The following is a 12,734-nucleotide window of genomic DNA, read 5'->3' on the forward strand; positions in this document are numbered from 1 at the left end:
CATGGGGCCCAGGGCCTCGTAAATTGCGTCTCAGCAACGATCCCACGCTCGTTCCCACGCTGTGCTCCGGGCAACCACCCGGCGCTCCCGCAGTTCTCCTGCCGCCGCTGCAGTCTCCAGCCACATATCCCCTCCTAGAACTCCGTAGCTGGGCACCCGACCTCGGTATTCTAGTCTTTTTCAGACACCCGGCAGGATCAAAAGCGTGCCGCTGCCGGAAGGCAGTGGCAGGCGGCTGGACGGGAAAGGGGCGTGCCTGGGAGGGGCCAAGACAGGGGCGGGGACCAAGGCTAGGGGCGGGGCCAGGGTTATGGGCGGAGCCGGCGCCGCTGTCGGCTGCGGAGCTTTCCAGAGCTCCTGGAGCGGCCCCTCGGTGCGGTACTCGGGCCACCCACAGGCCGCTGGGCCCTCCGCGGCCACCACTTCTGCAAAGCCCCTAAGGTAAATCCGCCTAGGATCCAGGCAGTTTGAGCGCGAGGGAACCATCGACAGAGGCGGGCGGCTGGATGGCGGCGGAGGGGAGCGTCCCGCGGCGAGTTTCCCAAGAAAGCTGAACTTGCCCCAAGTTTCTTGTGCATCAGTTTGTACCCGGCGAATAGGTGGCGGACTTTTACCGTGCGGGTGGTCTTTGGGCGCGGGAGAGAAAAAAAAGGTAATTGGATTAATCCGTTTGGGCACAGCCCAGATTTGTGTCTCGGACTGAGCAGCGTGGTGGGCGCAGTTTTTGCCCGAGAAAGAGCGGGTGAGTGACACGCAGTTGTGTTCCTCGCAGGAGCGAGTGACCGTCCGCTCTGAGCGAGCGCGTCTGCAAAGCGTGCCGGGTGGTCTGGAGTCAAAGTTCCATGACTTCTTTCCTCTTTAGGCAAGCCTAACTAGGTGCTGTCCCTCGCAGGGTTCACCCTCGAGGCTTCGCTATGGACGGCGAGAGCGAAGTGAATTTTTCTAGCAACAGTTTAACCCCTTTGTGGCGGAGGCGTTCGACCCCGCAGCCTCAGTTGCTGGGCCGGAGCAAGCCGAGACCTCAGTCTTACCAGAGCCCCAGCGGGTTGCTTATCACAGATTTCCCGGTGGAGGACCTAGGAACGCTTCCCGCGGCGCAGACTCCGGACCAGGTGCCCACCGCTTCGGACGGCAGGACGGTCCAGAGGAGCCCCCTGCTTTTCTGCGCCCATCGGAGGGCGGTGACCAATGGGAGGACGGTCTCCCCGGAGTACAGGGCCGTCTCTCCTCGGCTCCGACGGCCCAAGTCACCCCAGACCCCCAAAGGGGCGTCGGGCGTCTCCCCGAAATCCCCAGCGAATGGTACGGTGACTTCGCCCGCGCCTCAGCGGCTGCGCCCCCCGCGGACTCCTAACGCATCCGCCCCCTGCAGCTCGGAGGGAGACCGGCTCAGATTGATTGCCAGCCCCCTGCCTTCGCCCGCTGCAAATGGGCTTACCCCTAATATCGACACCCCAGGCTCCCGTTTGCAATCCGGCCAGACAGCCAAGGACTCCGAGCGGGGATCCTCGCCCCAGAATAAGTCTTCGGAACAAAAACTCCCCCTCCAAAGGCTGCCCTCAAAGGAGAATGAGCTCCCGGAGAATCCTTCAGTGGTTTTGAGCACAAACAGCCCTGCTGCCCTCAAAATGGGGAAGCAGCAGATTATTCCGAAGAGCCTGGCCTCGGAAATTAAAATAAGTAAAGGTAACAGTCAGAATGTGGAGCCCCACAAGAGACTCCTCAAGGTGCGCAGTATGGTGGAGGGCCTCGGAGCGCCCCTGGGCCCCTCAGAGGACGAAGGCGAGGTCGAGAACGACCTGGACAGCCCTGGGTCTCTGCGGAGGGGCTTGAGGTCCACGTCCTATCGCAGGGCGGTGGTCAGTGGCGTTGATTTTGACAGTCCTACCACCTCGAAGAAGAAGAACAGAATGTCCCAGCCGGTTCTGAAAGCAGTGATGGAAGACAAGGAGAAGTTTTCCAGCCTTGGAAGGATAAAGGTAAGAGTGGTCAGGAGTGTCACATGTCACTGACTAAGCCAGGCATTCAGTAAGTCCAAAGTGAAGGTGTTGGGGTGGAGAGGAAGAGCACAGAGGAGACCAGACGTTATTGTTCTTTTTAATTCTGTTGTTTGTTGACCAAGCCTGTGCACATCTATCTCTTGGCCATTCTGTTGCAGGCAGGTACAGCCCAGGTTAAGGCAGCTTTGTGGGAGGAAGTAAAATCCTTATCGCTGTGCTAACTTTCTAAGCTCAGGCAAAATCTGGGAACAAATGGAAAAAAAAAAATACAGCAAATTAGGTTTGGCTGCGTGAGTCCTGAACACTTTCAATACTGGTAAGCTGCTAACGAAGTGGAGAGCAGGTCTCGATTTGCACTCTTGACTCAAGTCAAGCCGTCTGGTGCTTGTTCGGAGGTGTCAGTCAGTGGTTGCTGATTCATCACAGCTGATTAGGGAAGATACTGATATTCTTTGAGCCTATTGATTATTTTAACTATTTACATTAATTATTTAATTTCTTTGAGTAGTGATCAATCACACACTAAATACTAAAGGTAATATGTGATTTTAAAATTAGATGCCAGAATAGCAAAAGACACAAAAGGCACAAATAGTCTGTCATCTTTGTTGTTACTTGTTTCTGTCAACTTGGCCTTTGGTTCTATTTTATTTCCATTTTGTGACTCTTTATCCTTTAGTTTATTTAACAAGTTGGTAGCTCAAGACTTCAGGTTCCAGCGAACTGTGTGTTATTGCTCCCTCATAAAGGCCTAAAAGCTGCAACTGGTAGAATATTGCCAAATATGACATAAAGAACTAGGGAAAACTAGAGAAGGGTTTTTTGGAGTGTGCATGTGCTGCCTTCTCCAGAAACACGACAGATCTCAGTAATAGAGCAGAAATTCATTTTGGCAGCCACATCTTTTCTTGATTAATCAGAGAACTGGAATCAGTCTATATAAATGTCACATATGTAATACACAAGCAAGCATTTCTTTTTTAGATCCTATTGCCTTAGAGGAATTACATAACATTTTATGTTTCCCCACACCACCCCCCGCCCCCAACTCTGCAAGTATAGCGAAGTTCAATCTAACAGTGATGGTGAATCACGAGTAGTGGAATGAACTGAACCTGCCGGTCATTTGAGGATTCTCAAACCATTTTGACAGGGTGTGGGGGACATTATACGTTTTATTTCACTGTGTTAGTGAAGTGTAGCACTCATATTAGTGAACCACCCCAGGGATCATCTGCTGTATGCTTTGGGAAATCTAATGAATGTAACAACAAAATAAGTACTTTTTCTTAAAATAGTTGTATTTTCTCTTTGGCACATTCATACATAGTTTGCTTTGCCTTTTCCTTTTTTGCTTTTCTTCTCTCTTAGAAAAAAATGCTGAAAGGACAAGGACCATTTGATGGGGAAGGTAAGTAAGCATTTGATTTTCCAGACTTTTATTGCTTTTTCAATGTGGAATATCAATTATAAGTTGCAATCCAATTGCAGTAACAAAAACACTTAAGATGGGAAAAGTGTCCAACTTCTCAAAATTGTACAGGGCTCTTCACCAAGCTAAATTTTCATGTAGTAATACCAGCAGTGAATAAGTATAATAGCTTTCTTTGTAAGCTGATAATTCTGTCAGCCAATGCCTTGGGATTTTTAATTCTTTTCCACTCTGGCTCCATCCCCACCCCTCTCAAACATGGAGAAAGAGTAAGGACAAGCTCTAGCTCTGTAGTTAAAAATTCCGAGTTTGGCCATTTCCATTTTAAGTCTTTTTTTTTTCTTTGCTTCGGTCCTATTTCCTTTGACTTAATACTCTTTCCCCCATTTTAATATCAGTTTTGACTTCCTGTTTCCTTATCAAGTTTCAGTTTGGGGGGTATCTAACTCTCCTGGCCAAAAGAAACATATTCCTAAGAATTTGTAACCCATGTAGTATTTTTATTAAGGGTCTCAAAAACAAAAGCAGCTTCAGCCAGGTGTTCAAATGCTAATCAGATTAGTGGGCTTTGTGTAAATAGGTGGGTCAAATGTCAGCCCACTGGGAAAGCATGAAGGGAGCAGCAGCCCTGGCTCTGGCTGCAACCCTTGTAGGGCTGGTGGAACATCCTAGACGTGAGGGTTTGAGATGCTTAGGTTTTCCAACTTTTAAAGAATAATGAGGAAAGGTATAAGTAATATACCCTCAATGAGTAATCTAATGTAAAGCCATCCAGAGTTATAAAACATATAACCTTGGTGATTATACATCATTTCCCTATATAAAAATCATTCCCATTGGGGCATTTAACCGTGACTGGTTTATAACATTTATTCATTGCACCAATCTGAGAACACTTTCTGTATGGAGAAGAAACCCAGATGCAGTTTGTAATTGGTTGGGATAAAGTCACCTCCCTGATTTTACAGTTGAGGAGGCTGGAAGCTCTGAGAGGTTTAGTACCCTGTCTACTGTCACAATGTGGCCAATGCTGGCACGGAGGTCTGGTTCTCAGTCCAGTTTGCTTCCTCCTGTACTGACTATGACATGATCAGAGCATCTATCTAATATCTATTTAGAGAGATTTTGCATCTTCTGGAATTTGACATTGACTCTGGGACTTTTGCCTCAAAGGATTAAAAACGTTGAGCTTTTAAGTCAGAGGACAGGTCACTCCCATAGTAGATCACACCCTTTGTTATAACAAGTTTTACATTGCTTCTTTTTTATAAGGAGCTGTTTCTGTGCACCCTCTCTTCTCTTTTCAAATATGATGACCTAGAAATTCTTTTTCACATATACGTACGTGAGGAATGCAGGATTCTTACGGTTAATGATAAACAAGAATGTAACTTGGGAAGGGGTGCCATGGAGTGGTGAGAACCCGTGAAGTTGGAGCCAGGGACCTGGGTTCCTATTCTACCGCTTCATTCGTCATTTGACTGATAGTGAGCAAGCATCTTAACCTCACCAAGGCTTGACTCTGTCTTGTGTAAGATGAAGTTAATACTACTACCACTGCCAACGCTGTGAGAAGTGAGTGAGAAATCATTTCAACAATGTATGCATATGTTTTGTGCCAACCACTAACTACTTTAAAAGAGTACTAGAGGTGGGAAAAGCTCAGTCTTTACCCTCGCAATCTGTTTTACGTATGTAGAGCAATCAGAGACCAGTGAAATCTTGCATAGACCTCAGTATTCCTTTATCATAGCCATGTAGAATATGTAGTATTGATGAGAGAAGAGGCAGATGTTTGCGTGTTTCAGTAGATAGAAAGGCATTTCAAACTCAGTGTATTCCAAACCAAACTCCTAACCTTCCCAACTAAAGCTAAATCTCTGCTGTTGTTCCCTTCTCCTAGCTTCTAGTTGTGGGACTTGCAGACCTAGGAAACACCCTGACCACCTCCCTTTCTCCAAGCCCACATTCCAGGCCACGCCCAGTCCTTTCCAAGTTGCATAGCCCAAACTCCGTTAGCTTTCACTGACCACTTCAGTAGCACCCTCATTAGTCCCCTGAGTAGTCAATGTTCTGCTCCTCCAATCTGATCAAATCTTTCAGTGGATTCCCATTGCAATCAGGATAAAATACAATCTTTACAGTGTGACAGAAACTCATTCCTTTTGTATCCTGGATAAAAATTCAGTTAACAGTGCTTGCAAAACTCTGCTTGATTTGGACTGTCTGGCTCATCTCCCGAAACTCACCTTGCACCCTTTGTCCTTGAACATCCACACTGGGCACACTGACCTGCCTTTGTTCATCTAAGTTACCCTATTTCTACTCAGGGCTCTTTGACTATGCCTTTTCCTTTAGCTATGTGCAGCTCAGCTTTCAGCTCTTAGATTTTCCTCACTGACACCTCCCAGACCCCTAGACTAGATCACACCCTGCTGATGGCCTGTTCTCAGAGCACCTGTATATAAATCTTTCAGTGTGTAGGTATGTATTTGTGCAGGATCATTGTGTCTGCAACCCTACAATGACTTGCCTTCTTACCTGGAGCAAGCAAAGTTCTTTCAATGGCATTGTGGCAAGCCCTTATATGATCTGCCCTTGATTCTTCCCCAATCCCCGTCTCCTATACTTTCTCACCTGTCCCTTATTCTTTTCAAGCCACACAGGCCTCCATGTGGACTTGTACATGTGACATACCAAGCAGACTCCTGCCCCAGGGCCTTTGTACTTACTGTTCCATCTGATGAGATGTGCTTTCCCCACTTGTACCTGAGGCTTGCTTCCTCACCTTTTCCAGGTCTTTGTTTAAATGTCACCTCCAAGAGGCCTTCTGAAACTACCCTATTTAAAATCTGCATACCTCCCTTGCAATATTCCCCTCCTTTCCTTTTATTTTTCTCCTTGACACTTATTGGCAGCTGACATGTTTTTAAGTTATTTGTTTAATTTATTGTCACTCTCCTCGCATTCTGATGTCAGCTCCATCAAGATCGAGACTTTAACCTTTTTTATTTATTGCTGTATCCCCAGTGCCTAGCAATTATTGGCTTCTGGTAGGCATTTTCCAAATATCAGTTGAATCAGTAAATGAATGAGTGACTGACTATTTTTCTCATTAAAGTTTTAGCTCATGAGGGCACAAAAAGTGTCTTTTATTTTCCATATCCTCCCAGCCCTCAGCACATTGCAGATGTACAATAAATGTTTGTTAAGCAGATAAATGAATGGTTATGGACTTTGAAGTAAAGGTAGGGTATGGATTCAATTTAACCTGAGAAACAGTTTAACAGCTATGACTGCTCCTTATGGGTGGTGGACAGAGACATGGACACTTTGCTTTCGTTGGCATTTCAGGTATGGGCCCCTCTCCTTCCTCTGTGGATTTTGGGACAGAGCTGTGTGAGTGAGAAAATCACTTTTTGGTAATTGAATACACTTTAATGACGAAATCCATTTGTCTCTTTGTTTATTAAACTGGAGACCAAATATTGTCTCAGTATGGATGTTTGTTTAGAAGAAGAGGTGGCATAATGATGGAATCAGTTAGTGACATATAGGGTTTGTTTTTCTTGCAGAAAATGCTGTCTTGTACCAGAACTACAAAGAAAAGGCCCTTGACATTGACTCTGATGAAGAGTCCGAGCCCAAAGAGCAGAAGTCGGACGAAAAAATCGTGGTTGAGCATAAGCCGCTGCGGTCCACCTGGAGCCAGCTCTCCGCGGTGAGGGTTTCCCTTCTTTTCTTTCTGCAGGGGTGACAACCCCAAGTTGTGAAAATTGTGCCGGAATGTGGTTTTAAATTTTTCTGCCAGTGATCTTACACTTCTAAAGATTAAGGCTCTTCCTCTTTGACTATGAAATGTGTCTTGAAACCCTGCAGGTGCATTGAGAATATGAACTTTGACATGTCTGATTAGGAAAATTAGGTCTTGGTAAAATAAAGTGCCTTAAGACTGTAAACTTGGGAAACTCTTCCTATTTAGTATCTTTTCTTATTTTTTTTTAATATAGTGTATATGTAGCGGTAACTTAATATATTCTGAACTTTGTCATAATTATGGTTATGTATGTATGTATCTCTTTGCACATTAGGGTACTTGTTATAGTCCTTCCTTGGAAGTTTCATTTGATATAGACACATTTGTATTTTCTTGAGGTTGATCAATGAATGGTGCTCTGTTCCATCTTTTTCTGCACATCCTTTGTGTGCAAGTGTCTGACACTTACTTTTGTCTTGATAAGTAATTTCTCCTCTTTGCATCAATCATCTTTTGTTTTTAGCCATAATTTCTTTTCCTCCTCGTAACCAGCGTCACAGTGTGATGCTTCCTTTACTTGCTGTGGGCTTGGGCACAGCATTCGTAGGCATCTGATGCATTACCGAGTAGAAAGGAATTCCCATGACAGGCTTGGGATTGGGAGCAATGCATCAAGAAACAAGCCAGCACACCTCTGTGAGTCCTTAGGTAATATGGAAGCAGAGGCGACTCCCTCTTCATCTACAATGGACATTGTTCAGAGTTAGGAATCTCATGTATTTGGGGAGCCCAGCAGCACAAGGAAAGGGGTTGTACACATTGGAGCCTAGAAGCGGGACCGCGGAGATGGGGCTGTGTTGATGGCGGGATAACTTCCTGTGCAGGCCCTCGCTCCCCTCTTCCACCCTCTGCTGGAAGTCATAGTCCCAGAAACCAAGCCCTTTCTCCTCATCTCTCTCCCACCCCGTAATTTGGTTCTAAGGAGAATCTATTCATTTACAGTGCCTCCAAGGCAAGGCACCCTGAGCATTAAGTCACAGATTAAAATGCCGGCAGACACAGGGCAAATAGTGTGGGGGGGCGGCTAGGGAGCAGTAGGAACTGTGGTGAACAGACCTTGTACAAGCTGAGCGGCTGCCACTAAGCTCCCACCAGTCCAGTGTTGCTAGATCTTCCGATACTTAGAAAAGGGAATATAGAAATCCAGACTTTTATGATCATTATCCTAATTTGAATTTTTTAAAAAATGTGTGAGCCCAACAAAATATTTACAGGCCCAACTCAGCTCCGATGCTAATGGTTTGCAACTGCCGTGATGTTTGCGTGTGCTGAGGTGGTAACACCTGTCCACAGAACTGGCATATTGGTAGCCTTATACCCTAATCTAATGATCTCATGACACGTATACAGCAAAGCAGATACCTAGAAAAACTGGGGACGAGGCCTATAGAGGTCATGTGGGCACTAAACGGCTGTCATTTCATTGTTGGTACGGACCATTTGGCAGTGGGTCCTCAAGAAGACAGCTGTGGATTTTCTTCAGTTCTCCCTCTGTGGCAGCACGTGTGTGTGTTTAGCACTGGCCTAAATCCTGCTGTTTCTCTCTGAACCCTACACAGAAATGTGTCACTTACACTTTGATCCCACTTAGTACTAAAAATTAGGCTGCCCATATTTACGCCTCCCGCAATTTGGTTTCTATTTAGATTAATAAGTGCATATTAAATTAATACTATTTGTCCTTCAGTATAACTTCAAATATGGGCAGACATTTTATTTGGCAAAAGATAAATGGACCAGTGCGCCTTTTGTTAACAAGATTGATATCAAAAGGCTATTGGGTAATAAAATGTAAAGCTACAAAGAGGGTTCTAACTTTATTATGTATCTTGGATTTGAGTGTTCCCAGGACGCTTGTGTGTACAGGTATTTATAGTTTTGCTTGGCAGTTACATTTAATCAAAGTAGTGTGATTGGACTTTGACACCTCGATACTCAGGCACCAGCCTGCGTTTTCTTTGTGCCTTTTGTGTCTCCTTTTCACATTTAAGACATTTTACTTTTATGTTTGTATTATAAAGTATTGCAGACATGCCAAAAAATTAACAAAATATGGACATGTACTACATTTCCAGGTACCCGCCTCCCAGACTGAACAAATGTTCACATGACACGTGCTTACTTCAGGCAGATCTGGTTAATCACCCTCTGCTCCGGTCCTTTCCACCCTTCTGCCTTCCCAGGGGTAACCATTGTCCTCAAGTTCTCTTCTGTTCATCTCACGTGGGTTTTCTATCCACCAAAAAGATGCAAGCAGCTCTGGCTTTTAGGAAAGTAGTTATTTTACCAGCAAAGAGCTGCCATTACTTGTTTAGAAGCCCAGCAGTTGGTTTGTTGAAGTTGCATTTAGGATGCTAAAGACAGGAGGTTTCATGAATTGTAAACAATGTCAAGATGTTTTCCAGAAGGATCGGGACCTCCACTCCTCTGCCTAACCTCATGCCCCAATCCCTCCCTGTAAAGGGGATGGAGTGTTTGCTGCAGGTCTTGGCCAATGTTTGTTTTTGTTTTGTTGTTTTGTTTTGTTTTTTGTACATCTTTGCATCATCTTTCCATGCTTAGCTTTTACTATACCAAATTAGCAGGGTAAGCCCCAATCAATCCCACTAACTCAAAACTTGTCTTCCAGTAAGGCCTTGATCCCAGGAAGAGAGTAGGACAAAGGGTTTTCTGGCAAAGGATCGGGTCTCCAGCTGCCAACTGCCTTGATTTTCTCCTTGGGAGGGATGTGTGTGAGTATTAGCTGCCAATGATTGTTTTATTTTCTAAAAATCTTTTATCTCTGTTGCAAGCACCTGCCTGCCTCTTGGGATGAAGCTTTTCTTTATCAGTTGACTGCAAGAAGAATTCAGGGTGCAAAAGACTTGGCAGGAGTGCAGCAGTTAGCAGACACTCATGGTCATTCCATAGGGTCTTTGAGCCTTCCGTCTGCAGTGTCATTCGTGTTACTGTGTTTGCTTCTGATATGTCCCCTTTGGCATTATTGGACAACCACACAGGTGACGGGCGGGCAGCTCTCCATTTACAGCGTTGGGACAGGTTTAGCCTGTAGTGGTGTGGCCGTATAGGAATAAGGGAGAAGTAGACCTGTTTCCGAGAGGCATTTAATGGGACCGCAGTAGACTAATGAAAGTTTAGGCTGCATGGACTTCTCTGTCAGATTAAAGTAATTAATGATGAATTTCTTAGCAGAGGTAGTTCTACCAGCAGGTTCTCCAAGTAGAGGTGAGGTGTTCTCTTATAGTCAGAAACACAACCTGGGCTCCTCATAAGGCAGTGACATGCTTACTCTTCCTCTAATTGATTGTCAGAGTATAGGAATCTATTCTTTTTTTTTTTTTATCCTCACGCGAGGACATGCTTATTAATTTTAGAGAAAGGGAAGGGAGGAAGAGAAACTTCGATGCGAGAGAGAAACATAAATCAGCTGCCTCTGGTACATTCCCCAACTGGGGACTGAACCTGCAACTTAGGCATGTGCCCTGACATGGAATCTAACACACAACCTTTTGGTGTAAGGGGCAACGCTCCAACCAACTGAGCCACACCAGCCAGGGTGTAGATCTGTTCCTAAATGGAAACACATACAGGATTTCTTCATTCGGGGGAGTATAACTTTGTGCTGCTCTTTAGGACCTGGGAAACACTAACATATGAGAAATTATTTAAATGATCATGGTTCCCAGTTTTTGGTTGGTCATAAGTGAAAAGGATTTGAGGTTTTGAACTTGAAAAGTCTTCTCTGATGTTTAGAGATCTGTAAACAGAGATGAAGAACCTGGCACACACACAGGTGAATTATTCAGCGACTCACCTAAAACAGCAGTGTGAATAGTAAGCCAAGAGTTCCTGGATCTCTGGGAAAAGCTTGTGAATCTGAAGAAAAATATTGATTGTACTATCTGGCTGGGGTGGAACATGAAGTACTTGTTAGGGTTAGTGCCAGGTGTGTAGCAGCTGAGACCTGGATGCAAAGTGCGCTTCAAGTTTTTCAGGTTTCTTCCTTTAATGGGGTCCTGGAAGTAGTTAAGTATTACAGAAAATAAAAGATATATCTTGACTGAAGTTTATTTTTGCTTTTCATCGTAGCTCACCCTGCCCCCAACCCTGTCACACACTGTATGTGCACCAAAGAATGAGTTGTGAAACCAGCGTTTGTTTTGTTAAGTTCAGTGGCAGCACCAAAGCGACACTCAGCAGCCGTACCCTGCCCCGTTTATTGGCCATGGTGTGCATTGTGTAATTTCCATCACCTTGACATGCCAGGTGCTTCTGAAAAGGGTGTTCAGGCTCCAGAGTCAAAAACAAGCACACAGGCAAACTTTCCAGTGAATTCAACACCTAATATAGTCATCCCTACTGTACTCTTCATTCGTACTTGCTGACAGGTGGATTTAGCAGTAATCTTAAATCACTTTGAGTATTCCTTCAGTTTGCGCAATAATTTCAGACTCTCTATTCAGGAACGGTTTTTATGTTTTCATGAAAGTATTCCCTTAGCTGTGCTTCGTGTGGCTAAGCTATCAGTATAGTGGGAGACCTAGAATTAGGACGTGAGTCTCCCGAGGGCTGGGATTGGCTCTCAAGGCACATAGTTTGTCTCTGGACCGCTTCTCGACTGCCGAACAAGAAAAGACGATTTGCAAAGTGGCAATTTTATTATAAATATAATTTCTTTCATTTGACAATATAACAGACATGTTGGAGTCTCAGTAGTTCCACAGATGAAACTTATTCTTTTTGAATGTATACTGTTTAGTTGAAAACTTAGCAGAAACTTTTTCTGCTAGAAATCAAAGATCACCAGATGTAATAAACTTGTATATAGTTTTGTTTGCAAAATGCTTAACACATTTAGAGGTCATAGAAAGTTTCATTTTTTTTCCCTTAAATTTTCATACTTCTCTGAAATAATTTTTGGTTGCTCAGTCACTTGCTGCTTAAGATAATCTCTTGAGTCATATCATTTTCCATTGATATTTTTGCAAGATAGCAGTCCCATAAAATTATTTTTTGCCTTGCCTTAGATGGTGATCAATACCTTTTACCATATTTATCCTTTGTGTTTTAAAAATAGAGAAACATTCTCACTTTTCATGTCTGGCTTCCTTATAGGAGTCATAGTGTAAGCAGTGAAAACTTCAGACACAATACCTGTCCGTGCTTTTAAGTCCGACAGCATTTTTATAAACAGAAAAGGAGGTCCATGTGCCTAGACCAGAGGCCCTAAGGGAGGACCCTATTCCGGCTACAAGGGCTGGAGCTGGGGGCCTGCCTGGCCTGGGCCAGGGACTGGGCTCTGCATGTTTGAGTACATGCAGATTGTAGTGTTCTTGTAACACCTTTGAAAATTAATATTGGCTTCTGTGAGCAGTGCATAACACATTGTCCGTGTGAAAAGGAATTGAAACATTTCAGATCAGACTAAAGTCTTATTGAGGTCGTGTCCGCCACTTCCGTCCCTTTCCCCTTCTCTGGAGGTAAG

At 44.6% G+C, this 12,734-nt stretch overlaps 1 protein-coding gene across 2 annotated transcripts in view; it reads left to right on the forward strand.

Moving 5' to 3' along the window:
• The first annotated feature begins 335 nt into the window (after positions 1-335).
• The window catches only part of ARHGEF26 (Rho guanine nucleotide exchange factor 26), a 112,509-nt gene continuing 100,110 nt past the window's right edge, over positions 336-12,734 (forward strand). The window contains exons 1-4 of one of the 2 annotated variants that reach the window (XM_054579818.1): positions 336-441; positions 893-1,979; positions 3,372-3,411; positions 7,008-7,153. In XM_054579818.1, the coding sequence (XP_054435793.1) occupies positions 915-1,979; positions 3,372-3,411; positions 7,008-7,153 (1,251 nt within the window). In that variant the 5' untranslated portion in view covers positions 336-441; positions 893-914. Of the gene's footprint in view, positions 1,980-3,371; positions 3,412-7,007; positions 7,154-12,734 lie in introns of both variants that reach the window. The other variant, XM_054579827.1, reaches the window with a different exon arrangement.

This window comes from Pteronotus mesoamericanus, unplaced genomic scaffold (assembly GCF_021234165.1).
Source record: "Pteronotus mesoamericanus isolate MK-2021 breed Mesoamerican mustached bat unplaced genomic scaffold, CSHL_Meso_final contig_116, whole genome shotgun sequence".
NCBI classification, from domain to species: Eukaryota; Metazoa; Chordata; class Mammalia; order Chiroptera; family Mormoopidae; genus Pteronotus; species Pteronotus mesoamericanus.